This window comes from Mastomys coucha, unplaced genomic scaffold (assembly GCF_008632895.1).
Source record: "Mastomys coucha isolate ucsf_1 unplaced genomic scaffold, UCSF_Mcou_1 pScaffold21, whole genome shotgun sequence".
Lineage (NCBI taxonomy): Eukaryota > Metazoa > Chordata > Mammalia > Rodentia > Muridae > Mastomys > Mastomys coucha.
Window position 1 is genome coordinate 81,513,784 of NW_022196904.1, and position 20,579 is coordinate 81,534,362.

The 20,579-nt window shown below is 39.9% G+C and overlaps 1 protein-coding gene across 2 annotated transcripts in view; it reads right to left on the minus strand.

The window, feature by feature from the left end:
- Pcf11 (PCF11 cleavage and polyadenylation factor subunit) overlaps positions 1–13,151 on the minus strand; it is a 25,941-nt gene extending 12,790 nt beyond the window's left edge. Inside the window, exons 1-8 of one of the 2 annotated variants that reach the window (XM_031387371.1) lie at positions 12,504–13,151; positions 8,824–8,949; positions 7,116–7,304; positions 6,606–6,800; positions 4,159–5,276; positions 3,210–3,390; positions 2,625–3,108; positions 535–2,093 (exon numbers count right to left, since the gene is read on the minus strand). In XM_031387371.1, coding sequence (XP_031243231.1) covers positions 535–2,093; positions 2,625–3,108; positions 3,210–3,390; positions 4,159–5,276; positions 6,606–6,800; positions 7,116–7,304; positions 8,824–8,949; positions 12,504–12,695 — 4,044 coding nt within the window. In that variant the 5' untranslated portion in view covers positions 12,696–13,151. The remainder of the gene's footprint in view (positions 1–534; positions 2,094–2,624; positions 3,109–3,209; positions 3,391–4,158; positions 5,277–6,605; positions 6,801–7,115; positions 7,305–8,823; positions 8,950–12,503) is intronic. The other variant, XM_031387372.1, reaches the window with a different exon arrangement.
- Positions 13,152–20,579: the final 7,428 nt, after the last annotated feature.

Consider the following 20,579-nt stretch of genomic DNA (forward strand, 5'->3'; position numbering starts at 1 on the left):
AGATGCTTCTGTTAGAAATGCCTTCTGATATGCTTTTGCAGAGGACCTAAGTTCAGGTCCCAGCATATATATGAAGCAGACCACAGGCGCTCCAGTGCCCCTGAGTCTGGCCTGTGCATCACCTGGACACACTTGAAAGACAGGCACATAACACATAAATTATGATCTTTTAAAAATAAAGTAAGTGCACATATTCCATTAGAGAGAAGGAAGACATGAAGAAGACTGAGACAGTTAGGATCTTGGAAGAGCTACAATCATATTGAGTTTAAGTGGCAAACATCAATCCCCCAAAAACTCTCATCTAACTTTCCTAATATCCAGGTATAACATTAAGAACTTATACCATAAAGTACATTCTTAAAGCTTTTCCCAAATACTAAAAACAATTTAAAAAAAAAAAAAAAGGTAACTCAACCTTGAGAATTAACCTACACAGAGTTTGAGAGCACCCTAGACTACAAATCTGTCCTAAAAGTTAAGTTTACTTACCTACATAATTACCACATAATTTTTAGAACAAGAACAGCTTACCTGTTGAGATGCCTGAATATTTCCTACTGATATTGGTGTGGGCAAATTGCCAAAGTTTCCAAACTGAGAACTCGGAAGATTCTTTTCATCAAAATAGTGTCCAGAAGCTCTGTTAATGGGATTTGGGAAATTCTGGTTTCCAGGGCCATGTGGTCCATTAAAATTTGGTCCTTGAGGTGTATCAAATATTTGTTCATGTCTTTGGAACTGTAATCCTTGAGATGGGACATTAAAAGCATTGCCAGGTGGATCATTATATGGGCCAGACTGATTGAAAGAGTCAATCCTTTGTGAAGGATGATTGTCAAATCGAGTTCCTTGTAGACCAAGAGGAATATCAAATCTTGATGCTTGCTGGTGTTGTGGTCCATCAAATCGTTGAGGTACACCATCAAATCTCGGTTGAACCTGCTGTCCAGGTGGCCCATCAAATCTCTGTGGACCTGGCTGACCAGTTCTTTCAAATCGAGGACCTGGCTGGCCATGTAATCCATCAAATCTTGGCAAAAGTGATGGCTGACCTGGCTGTCCATCAAACCTTAAAGAGTGACAACCTTCAAATCTAGGACCACCTTGACCCAGAGGCCCTTCAATTCTCAGGCCACCTCCTGGTACAGGACCTTCAAACCTCATTCCACCTCCTTGTTGAACTATAGGTCCTTCAAACCTAATCCCAACACCTGGTTGACCATGTGGTCCCTCAAACCTAAGGTTCCCACCTAGTTGATTATGTCCTTCAAATCTCAAACCAGCTACAGACTGACCATGGGGACCCTCAAACCTCATTCCAACTCCTTGCTGTAGCAAAGGGCCCTCAAATCTGATACCACCACCACCACCTGGCTGACCGTGAGGCCCATCAAACCTAATTGCAGCCCCTGATGGCCCATGACCCCCTTCAAATCTAAGTCCTCCAACAGGCTGACCTCGAGGATTATCAAATCTAAGACTGCCAACAGGCTGTCCATGAGGTCCCTCAAACCTGAGACCACCCACAGGTTGACCACGATGTCCTTCAAACCTGAGACCACCCACAGGCTGACCTCCTGGTCCTTCAAATCGTAAACCACCTGCAGATCCCTCAAACCTCAGACTAGGTGAACCTTCAAATCGAAAACCTCCTCCTCCTCCTTGACCAATTGGCCCTTCAAACCGCAGAGGTGTTCCTACTGGTCCTGGAGGACCTTCAAACCTCAAAGGACACCCACCTCCTAACTGACCTTGTGGTCCTTCAAATCTCATAGGGCCTCCTCCCCCCATTTGTCCTGGTGACCCATCAAACCGAAGAGAACCTGGTGTAGGAGGTCCATCAATTCTAGGGCTTAATTTATTAGGTCCTTCAAAAATCATCTTGGCTGGGCCATCTCTAGTCACAGATGGCCTACCAGGTCCATCAAATAATGGCCGGTCTTCAGCCAGAGCTGTAAGTCGCTGATTTGTATCAAGGCCAGCAAATCTTGATGCTGGGCCATCTACAAATGGTTTATCTGAGTCTTCATATCTAGGTCGCTTAAGTGGAAAACGATCATTGAATGGTGATCTCTGCTCCTCTCGTACACCTTTCAAAAAGAAAAATATACATTTTCACTAAAATGAAATTACATCCACTTATCTCTATTTCTTACAGTTATCTAAAACTTATCCAAAGATAGATTATCTCACTATATTAGTGGGTAGGGGAGAGACAGTAAGTTAAGAAGATACCCTTTTGATTCAGATACACCTAGGATTAAAAAATTCCCATTTTTGTCAAGGTACTTGTCATTTCACTTTGAGAGCAAATTACTTAACATCTCTAGTTTTGTTTCCTATTTGTAAAACTAGAATAATACATATTTCCTTGGGTTTTGTGGACTTAAACAAATTAAATATTTAGAAAATAAAACCTAGTGAAGTCCCTAATATAACTGACTTTATAAATTATTAACTAGGTCCCTTCCCTTTCCATGGGAAAAGGCAACAAAACAGATACACACACGTACACACAAAGGTAGTCTGAACAGTGATAAAATCCAGCCCCACTTAGCTTGTTCATTTTCCCTTCACTGCTGTGTGATTCAATAGGCATAATCTCATTTAACTTTTTCTACCTTTAGCAGAGACTTGCTCGTCATGTCTTCTCCGGCCCTCATGGGGTGAAAGATTCTCAGCATAAGTACGACTCCCAGATATAGGAGAAAGACGTCTTGCTCTTTCACTAAATTGTTCTTTTCTGTCAAACTGTGCTCCACTATTCCTACTTGCATGTTTACTTTTGGATGGCTCACATTCTATTCCAGACAACAAGGCATCAGTCAAAGGGTAGTCAAAAATATCAGGATCTAAGAGATCAAGTCTTGGAAATGAATGCTGAACCTGTGTCCTTTTCAGTTTTGCTTTATGTTCATAGTAGGTTAATTCAGCATCAGATAAGAGAGGTTTCTTTTTTAATCCACCTTTATTTTCTTCTTTAGGACTATCCCGTACATTGCATCTATGTTTACCTTCTTGATACTGAAATAGCTGTCGAATTTGATGCACAACAACAAGGAACTCATCCTGTGTAATTTCACCAGATGCTAAACGTTCACTCGTCTGCATAGGGATAATAAAAGAAAATTAAGTATTTTAAATACAAAAAATATAAAAAACTAAATAAAAGAAAATAACTATGTGAGATTAATGATAATCACTACCTTCTGAAGTAATTCTCTTTTGCTTGCAAGCGTTAACTCTTTAGGAATTTGAAGATTGGCATCTACACTTAACCGATGCTGCTGCTTTGGAGCTCGAGGTGACAAGATCCCTTTAGTGCTTGACCAGCTCTCCCTATGCCTTAGATGAGGAGGTTTACTATGTTCATCACCCTGCTGTAAGCTGAAACCATAAAAGCAGTATTACTTCAAGGCCTTTATTTTAAAAATAAAATTCCCAGCCTGTACTGAAGGATATTTTAAGGATCTGGTTAAATAAAAGTTTTTCTTAAAATTTTGAAAAAAGCAAACCAAATAGTGTAGATTTCTGATTCTTATGAGTTTAAAGATTTGATTCAGGAGAAAAATATCTAGGTTTGATGCTAGGTTTGACCCCAGCAGCAATACTACCAGCACACACATCCATTAAAAAAAGAAAAAGAGAGAAAAGAAGAAAAAAGAAAACAAGCTGACAGAGTAGAATCATGAATTCAAAGCCAGAGTGGGCTAGCAAGCATGTTCCAGGCCAAGTGGGGCTTATATAGCTAGACCCTGTCAAAAAAAATACCAACAATTAAAAACAAAAAACAAGTAACAAGTAAGTAGATGAGCAAACCTTTCTAAACTTTCATGTCTCTAATGAAATATAAAGTATTTTGCCCACTGGGTTGTTTTTAACTAGAAATATAACTATAACATCCAACTAGTACCTAAATTAATTAATACTACCTTTGAAATGCATATGGTAAAGGCAGGAATGATCACACCTATAATCCCAGCATTATGAAGGCTAAAGTAGTTAAGACTGTCATTAGATGGAAGCTATACTGTACTATTTACTTAGTGAGTTCAGACTAGCCTGACAATACCTTTGAGCCTTGCCTTAATAAAGTAAAACTGCCAAAACAAAAATCATACATTTTGTATTTTACCAAGAACATCAGCAATATACCTTTTATTTTCTTCCCAACCAGATTTCCATCTTTTGGCAGATTTAGAGCTTTGCCAATTCTCTATATTCTCCTTTGGGTCACCACCTGACTTCATAGAATGTTGACCTGCAGTTTCTTGAGGCCGGTCCTCATCCATCTTTTTCAGTCGTCTGGGATCTCGGACATCCTGCTTAGCACTTCTCTTAATATTTCTTTCTTCCCTAGATGATGGTGGGAATTCTTCCATATGTGACTGTTTAAGTCCCGACTGACGCATCTTTCCAGCTTTGGGTGCCAAAGTGGGAGACATACTTCTTTGCCTTCGTTTGGGTGACCTTCTATCTCTTCTCTTTGGGGAATGTATAATTGGTGACCGAGATTTAGGTGACCTTGATCTGGATCTCTTTCTAGTACTTGATCTGCCTGGTTTTGTCCCCTGTTTTTCCAGTTCTTCTGTAACCATATCTTGTTTTTGGACAATACCATTTATGATTTTACTTCTACTTCCAATCAGCCTGTGTTCAGATGATTTCATGTGCTCATCTTTATCCTTCTTTTCTGCAGTTTTTCTCTTTTCTTTTACATCTTCATCTTTGCCCTCAGCTTTATCCTGAAGATGTTTCTTTAATCGTGGATCTCTCTTACTCATATCAGACAACCTCATACTTTCAGATTCTTGATTTTTCAAGTCTTTTGTGTGGGACAATTTGTTTTTCAAAGGTGATGGTGATTTAGATTTAGATTTAGATTTAGAATCTAACTGGTCAAGTTCTTTCTTGGTTATTCTTTCACCTGATTTATTTTTTTCTTGCTTGGATGAATTTAGCTTTTCAGAGGGTACATTCTTACTTGTCTTAAGATCAGACTGGTTTATTGTGTTCATTACAAATTCTTTCCTATGACTCTGCTCTTTGCCATGGGAAGAATGTTGGCTCATCCTGTTAAGACGGGGATCCCGGTTAGTTCCTTTCAAGTCTTGCATTTGTAAGGACGGACCCACTCGGCTTTTGTCAGGTTGTACAGGGACCTGATGGGGAGTTTTAACAGCCATAGTGGGAATTTGTGGAACATGTAATTTAGATGGCGCTGATCCAGGACCCAAGTTGGCTGTCTCCTGCTGAACACTCAGAGATACTGCCTGAAATACAAAACGTTCACATTAATACCATAACCCATGGAGACTGTTTTATTTCCTTGTCGTTATATAGACTATACTAGAACACTTCCAAATAGCCATTTGCTTAATACTTTATTAACAATACATACTTTTGGGGTGGGGAGGGGGAGAAAGAAGGGGTTAAGGATTTCACTATATAACCTTGGCAGGCCTGGAACTCACAGAGAGGGGTCTGCCTATCTCTAGCTCCCAATGCTGGAATTAAAGACATATTTCACCAAGCACGGCAATATTCTATTTCTAACACATATATATAATAAAGAGTCCAAGAACATAAATGACCTTACTTCTTACAAGCCCTTTTAGAATATAATTTCTAATACAATGAAAAAAAAAAAACAATTCCTCAAAACTATCCATGATTCTAAAACTGAGGCCCAAAACAGTAGCATGACTAAACTCCAACTGCTCTGCAGAAGACATAAAATGATTCTAATTAAACTTTGTCATAAATTGGTTCCTCTCAAAATGTTAATGAACTTAATAATTCTGTCTTCCTACACTTCAATCTCAAACTTAGATGCTAAGTAAAAACTACAGTCTTTCATGACCACAAGTACATACACTCTTGGGTTTCTTTCTATTTCTGATGAGTTTCAGAAGCTTTTAGGAACCTGATTTGTTCATATTCATGAACAAATGAACATGCACATATTCATGAACACACTAAAGACATTCACCATAATACACCATCTTAGAACTTAAATATTAAAACCTTATTAAAAACAGTGGTAAAAACAAAAATACAGTACTAATCTGGTAAGAGTATTTTTTTTTTTTCCTAGCATTTTGAGACATGCTGCCTGCCCAGGCTGGCCTCAAACTTGCTATGTGACTAACCACGACCTTGAACTTCTGATTCTTCTGCCTCCTATTCCCAACTACTAGAACTGCAGCCTTGTGCCATCAAACCTGGTTCTGTATGGTAATAAGAACCCCAGTACTGATCTCAGTACGTGTGTGTGTGTGTGTGTGTGTGTGTGTGTGTGTGTGTGTGTGTGCATTGGATTGGATATTTGTGATTATGAATAATAGTAAGGTAAAGTTGATCATTTTTAGTTGACATATATATACACACACATACACAATATATACATATACACACACATTTGTATCCTAAGACAGCATACCATTCATAATCAAGTATTTTTTAATAAGGACATAAAAATTTGGCTTAATCAGTACCATAATTTTAAGTAGGGAAAAAACAAATCAATAAAATATTTAAATACAAAATAACTATTTCCCTATTAAAGTTAAAGACTTAAATATCAAATTTCCCTTACTTACCAGTTGTGCCTTAGCTTGTTCTAACTCAAGCTCCAGCTTTTTCTGCTGAAGTTCTAACAACTGTTTTTGTTTTGCCAGTAACTGTTGCCTTATTAGTTGTTCTTGGGTAAGATTCTTTTGTATATCAGGTACAATGGGAGGAGTGGAGATATTGGGGGAACTGACCACTGTGCCAGGTGTTGAAGGCTCATCAGGCTATAAGAAAAAAAAAAAAATTTTAAGCAAAACATTTATCTAGAACTGCCAAAGGTTAACTAAAAATTATCAGCTTTACCTTACTATTATCCATAATCGCAAATATTCAATACAAAAGTTCGCAGAAAAAAAAAAAACCGCTTAGGGATTTAAAATGCCAAATGTTACTACATAAAAGATAGGGTGATTACATATATACATTTATTACTTTTTCAATTTAAACTGATTCTAGTTTTGCTTTTTGGAAAGTTCACATAAGTGAGCACTTGATAGTTAAATTGTACTACCACATACATCATTCATATAAAGACTTACCGATTTATTTAAAAATTTGGGATTTACATGGATGCTAGATGTATTCACATTAGGAGGCAGAGGTTTAATAGGCCAAGCAGGATCTAATGAATTGACTCTGACATCCAAGGCATAAAGTTTCTTCAAAGGGAATATTTCATCCCACGTGGAACGTAATTTAAATAAACTTTTTCTAGTATTTTCATCCACCTAGAACAACAGAATAATTCTCTGGCTTGTTAAGTTACTATAGAATGTTATATATTTTAAGTATAAAGCTCTTGCCAACGCACATATATTAACCACTTGTACATAAATATCAGAAAGGGCAGGTTTGATCACTAAAGTAAACAAAATTAGTTCTCAAAAGAAATCAGAAAAGTGGTTATCTAACAGACTTCAAAGCAAGCAACCAGGCAACTTTTTTATCTTTTTAAAAGCACAAAAGTCTCCACATTTTAGAGCTCCTAATAAACTCACTGAATGAAAACATAAAGCCAGAAATTGGTTTACCTGATGGTTAATTTTTTTTTAAGTTACTTGCTAGTAGCACACAGTTAAAAAGAAAAAATATCTTAATAACCAAATGCAATATACCATGACTATCATCGATGAACTACTTTGGGTACAGAAGATACCCTCATAATTTTAATTCACAAAATCCTAGGCAAGAATGGGCATTATATATCTTGCCTGTCCACACTGTAATGTATATAAAGAGATTTTAGAAAACAGAAAACTCCAGTAACTAGTAAGACAGGTTTTTTAATTTTAGCCCTATATCTATATTCCTGTCGTTAGAATGTATTTACACGGTCACTTTTATGAACTGTAATAAAACTAGATTCAGTAAAAGATACCAAAACCCCAAATAACTGGAATATACTGAAATTTAAACCACATTAAGTCCCCCTAAACTAACTATTACTAAGTGGACTGTCCTTAACCCCCAGTGATTAGTACTTAGCAAAGATCAACTATTCATAACCCTACTATCCAATTCTACCATTCAGACAGCTGGTACTTTCTATAACAAGTGTTAAAATATAACATCAACTTCATTGTTAGGAATCTTTAAAATAAATATCTTCAAGGACCCTACTGCTCTGTGTGAATTACTTCAGAAAACACCTCCTGCTAACCAAACCACCAGCTACAATGTCACAATGGAACTTACAACTTCTAGCTATGAACACTTAAAAGCATTTCTCCTAACCACTAAAGAGGAATTAAAGTATTTCCAGAATAACTTAAAGCAATTAACTGGTCCACCATTCACACATCCCTGTAACTTTTAATACTTTAACAAAGTAACAACTCTAAAGGACATTTTGGGGAAGACTTAATAGGAACAATGGACTGAGGCACAAGAGGATCCTGTTTCCTACTCCCTAACACTAGATATTTAAGCTAAAAAACTCTGAAAGCTAACTTTTTGTCCATATTCTACAAATATTCTACAAATAACTTTACATAACCAATACATTTCAAAAACACAATTATAAGTTAATTAAAGTATATTCAAGTCTTGAATGGATTAAACAGCATCCATTTTAATATTCTAACATAAAAAACTAGCATTTGCCACTTTCCTTGAAAAGGCACTTTACAATAAATGTCCAAAACAATGAAACATTCCACCACCCAAGAAAACCCAACACAAGACCAGTATTTATTTAATCTGGAACACATTTAAAAATTTTTCAAATGTTTCTAAATATATATATACCTTTTCAAACACACAAATAAATGTTGCAACTAGATTTTTAGTAAAGGCAGTGAGATACTCTCTTCCAACATTTTTCACGATAGAATCCATAAGGTACATAACTGGAAGCTTCTCTGAGGAAGGAGCCTGAAGTATAAAAAAGAAACTGAGAAGTTTAGTATAGTGAATTACCACCAAAAAATTACTTTTAAAAGTGTTTTTAAGCCTACAATACAGACCTCTAGTTTTGTTGGTACAAAATGCTTTTGATGTTAACTTTATAAGCCTTTAAAAGTGTTCAAAAGTACTTGTTTCTTAAAGTGTTTTAGTTATGCATAAAAAGCTCAGAATTATCAAGAGGAAAAAAACCACCATCTCTAGTACTTAATACTTAACATAAATTTGTGTGCACTTGGTACAGTGTTCAAAGTGGCAGTAAAAGGAAAGGGAAAAAGTGTGAGCTTGGGGATCTGTGTTTATGTTGTACTATGAATCAATCAAATACTCTGATAGATGCCCTGGTTTCACTGGATAATTTTATGTTAAAGTCTATGAAGCTTTGTTATCTATAAAATCATCAAGATTACTTTTCTATAATCCAAATAATGAACTTAAACACACTTCACATACGAAGTCAACGGCAAGACGCTTAAACCTTGCACACAAACATGCAGAAGTGCAAGCTTGTTACTGATACAAGAAAAACTGGATAGAGGAGACGCTGAGTCATGTAAGTCATGTTCAACTGGACTGGAAACCTGGATGTCCTGAAGATTTTCTTCACAGCATGGACTGTCGTCGAAATATTTCTCCTCTTACATGCACAAACCAAGGATTCTAAATTTGTGCTGAGCCAGTGTGGTGATGCTGATAAAGGTACCAGCCCTTCCAGGGTAAAGCTGCCCCAGTTGAACTGCAAAGCCTACCCACCACTGGCTTTTAGAAGGTACAGCAAGCTTCCAGAAAGCATCAGCAGGTTCACAGACTTGTTGAGGAGCACTAACACACATGCCATGTAAGCTGTTAACTGACTCCACAGGAGTACCCATGACTTAAGAAAACAAAACTTAGGTGAACCCCCAGTTACCCACCCCATGTGTACATGAATCTAATTGAACACTTACCCATAGCTACCTGTAGCTAGGGCAGGCTCACACTTCTGGGGTATACAATGCCATACTTCACAAAACAAATTGCCCTGACAAGTGTGTGGAAATGCTCTTGCTTCTGTTATCACCTTTACAACCAAAGTTGACTCAAGAAATGTTTGAGTAACTCTGTATAAAAAAAAACCTATGTGCTAATAATAAAGGGTTCACAAAGCCACTGTGTGGGGGCAAACTATTAAGTACCAACATGTCAAATGTTTTATTGGTGTGTCTTCACCTTATTATGTCTTGTTTTATACCATTTAAGAAATTATTGCACTTAAATAGGCTCTTTTAACACCACAATCTGTTCAATAGGCTACTGTTTTATTGTACAAGTGAAGTACTTCCGTGTAAAGTCCTTTTCCCTACTGTTCTGAGAAGACTGAAATCAGGTTTGAGTCCATTAGTTTAGTACTGCTGAGATGCTAAAGAGTAAGGCCACAGACATATACTCCCAGAAGCATTAAACCAAGCCAGCTGCTACCAAATAAATGGCAAACCCTCCCCTCACCCCCAACCCAGATTAAGTCTTTCCCCCAAAGTGACCTTTACATCTTCCACTTAGTCTGGCTTTACAAAAATAACCAGGAAGCATGTGTCCCAAAACTTTGAGCTTTTACCAGAAAATAGTCCACCTATTTTCATCACTTTGTGTAACAAAATATACAAATACAAGTTTTATGTGGTCAATATATTCTGCATAAAGTTTTCAGTTCTCCAAGGTCTTGTAGATCCATTTTAAAACCAGCAAGAAGCTGTCTCCTTTGAATGCAATCTGAGCTGCTAAATATTAGGTGCTGTGAATACCAATACCCAAAATATAGCTTGAAAACTTTTGTTCTTATAAATCCAAGTGCTGTTTTTTTAAAAGGTATTTAATGTTAAGTCTTCAACAAGGAAAAAAGGTACATTCTCTCTGCCATCATGTATGTGGTTATCAACAAAAAGTTGAGTATGAGGAGCGCTTCCTTCTTAAGCCTCATACTTTTAAAAACCAGCTGTTTCACAGGCATTCGACAGGAAAAGGTGAAGACTTGTTTTAGCTGTCAAAATGAACACGATAAATTTGCTGAGCCCTTAAAGAAAAAAAATAACCTTTTCCCCCTCTTTAAATTAAGGTTTGAAAGGACCACGTGAAACCGTGTATCTTGTGAACTGATTTACCCAAAAGAGTGGATGGACCTAAAGAAGAATGAACCCAAGTCACTTAAAGACTTTTGTTTAAAACACACAACCACAAAAGTAAAAATTCTTGGAAACAGATTCTACACCTTACAAAGGTAAATAAAAAAGACAAATACATATTTTATATGTTTTATTCACAAATTTTATAATACCAGTCACACATTTCAAAACCATTTATTAGAGTCAGACCACTCAGTTGTACACTAGACAGAAACCGTCTCTAAACAATATATTGGTGGTTGTTGTTAAAGTGGCCTTTTAAAAGGGGTTCACTCTGCTAAAAGGAGGCTCATCCTGATAATTGCAATCACTAACAACTAGAGAAAAAAAACTAAACCTTAAGTACAAGCTTGAAAAGTAACTTAAAACGTATTAACTGGGAAGCGGTTAAGACTCAATATAACTAAGTTTAACAGTAACTTTACTTAAATGACATATCGCTCCCACATGAATCCACAGAAGAAGAAGACCAGAGGGAAAACAGAAGGTAGCAAAGGACCACTTCGGTCAAGGGGTGAAGAAAAGCAAGCCTTCACTATCAGGGAAGGGAGAAAAAGAGAATAGGAAAAGGAGGGACTGAAATTTTCAAAGAAACTTCAAGTATTTGTTACCCACTGGGCCAATTCTCCACCTACAGGTTGGATAAGATCTCCCCCACACAACCAAACCCCACCCTCAGCCCAAATTCCCTACCAATGGGGCAAAATCAATCCGAGAGGAGAATAAAAGTTTGATCCAACAGCCCCCACCCCCAAAATGGGGTTGACGGGTGTGAGCAGCTGCCTGGCTGGCAGGGAATGGTTTCTCCTCTCTTCCCATTCGCATCATGTGCTTTGCAGGCGCCATGTTGAGCTAACAGGCCGCTGCTCCACTCGGGGCCAATTCCCTATACCCAACCCATCCACAGCTCGCTCCCAGGTCCCCCTTCACCTCCTTCCAACCCACAGAGCACAATTCCCCAAAAAGGACACTGAGGGAAAGCCCCTCCCCACCTTCCCATGGGCTTAAGATGGTTTGTTTTTTAACTCTTTCGCTCCCCAAACACAAACTGCCTCTAAGTATTCCCCCATCCGAAAGGCTGTCCCCGATGCGTGCGAGCGTGGGGACGTACTCAGAGGTGGCCTAAATAGGGAGTTGGTAAGCGGAAATGGGGCTCCACCCTGCATCCTCCCCGCTCCCTCCCCGCTCCCTCCCCGAAAGAGGCCCACGCTCCCAGCCGGGGCCAAAGACCAAGCCCGAGTCGGGGGTGGGGGGTTGGAGAGGAGGAACTCCGTCCCCCTTCGGATGGAAGCGAGACCTGGGATGAGGCTGACACTAAAATCAAGGAGTAATAGAAGAATAGGAGGCTGCGGGGTGTATAAAAACCTTGGCGGTTTGGGCCTCGATGAGAGAGACGATCTCCTTGGCGAAGGGCAGGTTCTCCTCGGCTAGAATGGTCAGCATATTGATGTGCGGTTTGCTATTGAAGGTCAGGTCTTCCAGCGACGACTGATAATCCCGACAGGCGTCCTCCCGGGCCCCCGCAGCCCCGGCCTCCGCCGGCGTCTGCTCTGACATTGCGCCGCGGCCCCCCTCCGAGGTCCGCCGCCGCCGAAGCTGAAGCCGCTCGACACCCCGCCTCCCTTCCGACGCCTCGGCCTCGCTTCCCGGGTCTCCGGCGGCTGCGGCTTCAACACATGCTGACCGCGGAGGGGGGAAGGGGGACGACCCAGGGGGAACCTCGGGGAAGAAACGCCGCAGCCTCACGGGGAATCTCCGTCCACTTCCAGCCGCCGCCGGGGCTTCTTTCTCCACAGACACAAAATGGCGGCGGCAGTGGCGGCTCCAGCTCCGAAAATGTCTGTGTTCCCAACCGCTGCGTCGTGCGAAATGAACTAGGGGAGGGGAAATGTGCGGTAAAGGGGCGGGGCCGTTGGAAACACCAGGCGGGATTGGCTGGCCCGCGCGTGTCACAGGCCCCGCCCCCGGCCCTTCCGCAATACGTCCAAGCGCCGCCTTCTTCCTCGGCAGAGTCTCGGCTTTCGCAACACCTCCTGCTCGGAGACGCCGTGCAAAGGACGGTCGGCTCTCATTGGCCCATTCGTAAGGGACTGTTCGGTCATTTGTTACCATAACAACCCAGCCAGGGAAGCCAGTAGAGGACGGAGGCTCCCGAGGACCGGCCCAACCAGTTTATGAAAGCTGCACTAGGCCCCTTCCGTCCCTCCTTTGCATTCCTCCAACCACTGGGCGACTCTGTCAATCATCCTCCTCCCGCCTGCCTCCTGGGTGCGGGCGGGGGGTTGGCATGAGCTGGAGGAGCGAAAGCCTCCAGTCAAGGCCGGTTGCCCGGTCTCAGGTGCTCCCGGGAGCCTGGGCGGGGCTCGCTGGGCCAGCTGTCCCTCAGGCATTAAGGCGGAGATGCCTGGCCTACCCAGAACCCAGACTGGAGTAACTCCTCCAAACTGCCACACTCATAAAAGCACCTAGACAGGCTTGCAGGAGTTGAGTCCCCCAGAAAAATGCTTTTATTAAGAGGTGCTATGTGAGAAAGCCATTCCCAAAAGAGTTGGAGATATTTTGAAGAAGTCACATTTCTGGAAGGGTATTCACAATAGTAACAGCTAGCCCCGAGCCTAATAGCACTCACCTCTTCAATCTGCTACACTTCCAAATGGCCTTAGAATACATACAGTATCTGAGCCATATTTGATGGCTCAGACCTTGAACCTCAGCCCTCAGAAGGCAGAGGAATGTGGATCTCTTGGAGTTCGAGGCCAGTCAAGTCTAAATGTCAAGTTCCAGTCCAGCCAGGGCTACATAACAAGGCCCTATCTCAAAAAAATGAAAGAAAGAAAGAAAGAAAGAAAGAAAGAAAGAAAGAAAGAAAGAAAGAAGAAGAAAGGAAGGAAGGAAAGAAAGAAAAAGAGAACACATACATTTAATCTCAGCACTAAAGAGGCAAAAGAATGGTGATCTCTGATTTGAAGGCCAGCTTGATCTATAGAGTGAGTTCCAGGACAGTCAAGGCTACACAGAGAGACCTTGTCTTAAAAAACAAAAATACATCTGGGACATATGGAAAAATACCTTAAGTTTCTATAATCTGTTTTCAAGATACACAAAGCAAATAGTTTATTTTGTCAGAGCCTTAGTGAACTATGAGGCACAGTGGAGGGACAGTTCAGACACACACACACACACACACACACACACACACACACACACACACACACACGTATAAACTGATGACAAGTCCACTCCATGATATGGTTAAAGGAAAGGCTTTTATTGTAGATATAGAGAAAGAACTGCTGTGGCATCTGGAAGAATCCAGAGCAGAGAAAGAGATAAACCGAACACGACCAGCAGAGTGTACATGACCACAGATATCTTTGAGAAAAGGGAGAATAGCAGCAGATAGACAACAAAGATGGTGAGAGAAGGAAGAGCAGAGCAGAGGGACAGAAAAATCATAGCAAGAATAGCAAGATTATAAAGAATGAGGAGTTGGCAGAATGGAAGTCTGTGGGCTGGAGGGAGGTTAGGGTACCTGAGGAGAGAAGGGCTAGGCTGGCATGCCCTTTAAGCTTGTAACGGGTATTTGTGGTACAAGGGAGCCTGAATGCCAGCATGCATTGATATACTGATAGGCACCACAGTAACCAAATGTCTCATTTGGATAGAGGGGAATTGGCTTCAGAAGAACCTGAGGAATGCTGCCTTTTGTATAAGAGCCAAAAATCCTCCTATAGTCCAGTTGAGCCCATTGCTGGATAATTTAAACTGCCTTTTGGAGTTTGAGGACTTGGGGTTTCCTCTGAATGTGAAAATTTGGGGATGGCTTGGTTTGGTTTGAGAAAGTGTCTCACTGTGTTCCTGGCTAACCTGGAACTATCTGGGTAGACTAGGCTAGCCTCAAACTCACAGAGTTTTGCCTGTCTCTGCTGGAATTAAAAGCTTGTAACACAATGCCCACAACTACTTTTAGATTTTATTTTTTTTTAAAAAGTAATTCCTCAGTTTGGTAAATATATTCATATTCTCTCTCTTACCCTCATTCTCTTTTCCTCTCCCTCTCCGTTTCCCTCTTCCTTGCCTCCCTCCTCCCTTTCTCCTCTCTATCTCTTCAATGCTGGACATCAAATCCAGGGTGGCATACATGCCAGGCAAGTATATTTCTGCCAAACTACATCTTTAACAAGTTCATATTATATTTTTTGAAATATTCTTAGGTTGTCTCCTTTGTGTGCAAAAATAAAAAGTGGCAACAGTACAATATAAATTTCATGAGTTAACAAAATACATATTAAATATATTAGTGTTTATGTATGTAGTATTGGTTGTTTTTCAAATGGCTATTGTGGCTTATGCTGGATTTTAGGTTTTGTTTTGTTGTCTTTGTCAAATAAAAAAATAACATGATTTGGTTACTGCTGTATGACAAAACTTTTCTTAGAAAGACTACACACACACACACACACACACACACACACACACACACATCTACTCACCCCAGATAGGGAGCCCACAACAGACCAAAGTACTAATAACTTGGTAAATCAATGAGATTTATTAAGTTACTTACAGGAGCAGAAATGACTCTAAAACAGCTACATTACCAAAGCCCACCCCAGCATGGGCGACAGCTCACAAAACCTGGGAACCTGAAGGACACTTCCCAGCCTGCAGCCGCTCTGTAGGTTGGAGAGTGTCCTTTCCACATGCCTCAGTTGGTCTAAACCTCTTCTGGGCAGCTGGGCTGGTTTCTGCTTCTTCCAGGCAGCCGATATGGTACTAGGGTCTTCTTCAAGGCTTGTCTCCTCTGAAAATCTGTTGCTTTTACTTACTATTGAATCTTGTCAATTTCAGGGACTTCCTGAAGCTGTTTTGAGTTGCTTACCCTCCTGTTTAAAAAGCCGGGCAGTGGTGGTACACACCTTTAATCCCAGCACTTGGGAGGCAGAAGCAGGCAGATTTCTGAGTCTGAGGCAAGCCTGGTCTACAAGAGTGAGTTCCAGGACAGCCAGGGGTACACAGAAAAACCCTGTCTAGAAAAAACAAAAACAAAAAACAAAAACACAAAAAAACAAACAAAGAAACAAAGAAACAAAAAGCTTCCCTGCAATGGAATGTTTCACATTGGAGGAAATTATTAGACAACAGTTACATAGCGCCCGCCTTTAATCCCAGCACTTGAGAGGCAGAGGCAGGCAGATTTCTGAGTTCGAGGCCAGCCTGGTCTACAGAGTGAGTTCTAGGACAGACAGCCAAGGCTACACAGAGAAACCCTGTCTAGAAAAAAAAAACAAAATAAATAAAACAGTTACATAGACATATTATTCTGAAAATTAGGAGAATTAGTTTTAACCTAGTTCTAAAATTCAGGAGCTGGCAAGATGGCTCAGTGGTTAAGAGAACTGGCTACCCTTCCAAAGAGCCAGAACTAAATTTCCAACACCCATAAGGCAGTATACACCAACAACACAGCATACAAGTTCTGGAGGATCTGACGTCCTCTTCTGAGGGCACCAAGGTACCATGATGTACATACATACTTGCAGACAAAATACCCATACATATATTTTTAAAAATGAAATTTGACCTGTCATTTGTTTCTAAGGTTGAGATTATTATGAGTCACAATAAAACACTTTGGTTAGCACCCTATTTTCCAGTAGGGAATGTTGTGAGGCTGGATTCACTCACCCTCTTCGAGGGCTTGCCTCATAAGAGGAAATAGCCCAGGCCAAGGTAAGAATAAAGCCATTAGGTGAGTGAATTAAACCAATGCATTATGCACGGAAAATTCCTAACTCAAGACAATCAAAACACAGACTTGGGTAAAAATGATTTCACTTGGTCTCTACAACACAACTTCCTCAATAAACACTGATTTCTCTCAGATTGCTTTCTAGTGTATGAAAAGGACAATTTTTTACCTCATAAAGTATGAAAAAGATGCAATGTAATGATGTGTTTGAACCCACGACTCCACTTCCAACAAAGCAAAACAGACTGTGGTCATAGTTAGCATGCTGCTAAGCTTGCCTGGTTTTCAAGTTCTAACTCAAAAAGCCTTGGTTTGTTTTTTTTGTTTTGTTTTGGTTTGGTTTGGTTTTAGTTTTTGAGACACAGTTTCTCTGTAGCCCAGACTGTCCCAGAATTTGCCCTGTAGAACAGGCTAGCCTGAAACTCAGACATCCAACTGCTTCTGCCTCCCAGTTGCTGGAATTAAAGGTGTGAGCCAACACTTTCTCCAATCTATGTCATCTTTGGATACCAATTGAAGCCCTAAGCATGCTTTCCTAAACACTGTGGGCCAGTTCCCTGTTCTCCATAAAGACCAGCCCATTACTATGCTGTGCAGCTGCCTGAAGACTTCTATTGCTGCCCCTGCCTACTCGCTTTCAAAGGTAGGGCTATCTGCCTCCTCCAGGAGCTGCCAGGATTTATATCTTATTTTCCTATGGTATTCCCTTCATACCTCAATAAAATGGTCCTCAAGATTAAAAAAAAAAAAAAAAGATTAGTTTACACACATGAGATATAAAGTGCATAGAAGCTTATTCGTTCAGTATGACTGAAAATAAAAAAAATATACCAGAGGGGAGTGTGTGGGAGCCATGGGGAAGTTTGGAAGTACCTAGCTATTGAGCTAGTTACAATTATATTAAAATATAAAGGTTGCTTGTGTGTCTTTCATTCATGAATTCAAAGCTCTTAAGTGGGTGCAGCCACTGAGAGCATAGAGTGGACATTAAATATTTTCCACACGCAGGTTACTGTCAGATGGTAAAGGACAACTTCAGTTATGCTGTGAGTATCTGAATGAATCTCAATCCCTTTGGTTTCAGGACAGTATACACTCATAAATATTAAGAACTCTCATTTGCTGTAGCTGCGCACAACTTTAAAGTGCCGAACTCATGAGACAGAGACAGGCAGATCTCTGTCAGTTCAAGTCCAACCTTGTCTACAAAGCAAGTTCCAGGACAACCACGGCTATACAGTGAAACCTTGTCTTAAAAAAGGAAAAATCACTTTAGTTTACATGGATTACATATACATATAATTTGTTAATTTATCATTTTGAAAATAATAAATTAGAAAATATTTGTTGATTTAAAATATCAGGACTGCCGGGCAGTGGTGGCACACACCTTTAATCCCAGCACTTGGAAGGCAGAGGCAGGCAGATTTTTGAGTTCGAGGCCAGCCTGGTCTACAGAGTGAGTTCCAGAACAGCCAAAGCTACACAGAGAAACCCTGTCTCAAAAAACCAAAATAAATAAATAAATAAATAAATAAATAAATAAATAAATAAAATAACAGCTGGAGGGATGTCTCAGCAGTTAAAAGTACTTGTTGCTCTGACAAAGGACCTGGATTTGGTCCCCAGCATCCACATGCTGACTTATAGCTACCCATAACTCCAGTTTCAAGAGACCCAACTCTCTGACTTCTGACTTCCATAGGCACCAGGCGTACAAGTAGAGCACTGACATACATGTAGGTAAAACACTCATATATGTAAAATTAAATAAATCTTCAAAAACAATTAAATAATAATATTTAGAACATTATTATAAATAATACTGATTTTAAAAGGTATACCGAAAAAACAAAAAAAAGCAAAAATTAAAATAAAAAATAAATAAATAAAAAGCATACTAAGCGCAGCATTTGGTCGGCAGAGGCAGGAAGAGCTCTGTTAGTGGACACAAGCCTGGGAAACAGAGTAAGAGCCTATCTCAAAAACAGAACAAAAAAATCCAACCATTATGTGTCTAAAAGAAAAAAACAATGAGAAAAAACTCAGAGTTTTTGTTTGTTTGCTATTTTCCCCAGTTTTCAGGAGACAGGGCTTCTCAGTGTAGCCCTGGCTATCTTAAACTCACTCTGGAACTGGCCTCAAATGCAGAGATCCACCTGCCTCTGGCTTCCCAGTGCTAACTGGGATTGAAGGCATATACCACTACTGCCTGGCAGATTTTGATTCTTTGCAAATCTCTTCGATGTTTGTCTTAATAAAAGACAGCTGAGTTCTCGTATCCACTTCTGTTTGTTGCGTTCTCATATCCACTTCTGTTTTTACTCTGCTGCAGTTAAAACTGGCTTCTGAAAAACTCCACTGCATGCCAGTGAAACAGAAAATAACTTCTTAGAGTTGTCATAATTATAATTCTGATTTACAGGTCTCCTGTCATTCTCAGGCCTCCTGTTACATTGGAATGCTGTGTCTTCTTTTTTCTTTTTAAGATTTAAGAAGCTCTTTGTCTGTGGTTCTAGAAGAATCTCTAAGATTTATCACTAAGCAAAAATAAAGCATAGAGCCCTGCATATTTCAGTCCTAGAATCTTTTTTTTTTTTTTTAAATCAAGGAGGAAGGTGGGTTTTGGTGGTATAGGCCTTTAATCCCAGCACTCCAGAGGCAGGCAGATCACTGAGTTTGTAACCAGCCTGGTCTACAGAGTGATTTCCAGGACAGCCAGGAACTACACAGAGAAACCCTGCTTCAAAAACAGAAAAAAACAAAACAAAAACAAAAACAAAAAACAAACAGCAGCAACAACAAAGTCAGGAGAGGCATTGGGCATGGTAGCACATGCCTTCAAATCCAGCACTCAGGAGGCAAAGGCAGGTGGATCTCTGTAAGTTTGAGACCTGCCTGATCTACATAGTGAGTTCCAGGACAGCTAAGGCTATGTCGAGAAAACCTGTCTCTATGAAAGCTAGAAGATCCTGGGCAAATGTCATACAGATCCTACAAGAACACAAATGCCAGCCCAGGCTACTATACCCAACAAAACTCTCAATTACCATAGATGGAGAAAACAAGATATTCCATGACAAAACAAAATTTACACAATATCTTTCCACAAATCCAGCTCTACAAAGGATAACAGATGGAAAACATCAACATAAGGAGCAAAACTACACTCTAGAAGAAGCAAGAAAGTAATCTTTCAACAAATCCACACAAACTTAATTCCACCTCTTACAACAAAACAGGAAGTAACAATTACTTTCTCTTAATATCTTAATATGAAAATTAATATTACCAACATATCCTAAGCAATTGAAATCCAAAAATATGAGGAATTAGGAATTTGTTGATTGTCATCCAATGGTCTCTCTAATTTGGTAATTGGAGAAATAGGCCCAATATTGTACAATCTATATACACTTTCAGCTTGATTGTTCGTGACAGTGTCTGGCTGTGTACAACATAAGGGTCTTGAAATCTTGCTTCCCCTATCTCAGCCTCTCCATTAGTAGTATTGTTTATTTCATGTTTTTACACTATACTGTGGTTTTCAGAACAGCTTATATTTTTCAAAATTTATATACCCAAAAGAAACATAGATGACGTTTGTAACTCTTGTATCAATTTGAAGAAGAGGACTTTATAAGTTACTCTTTCTCTGAGATGAACGCTTTTCCAAATTATCACAGCTA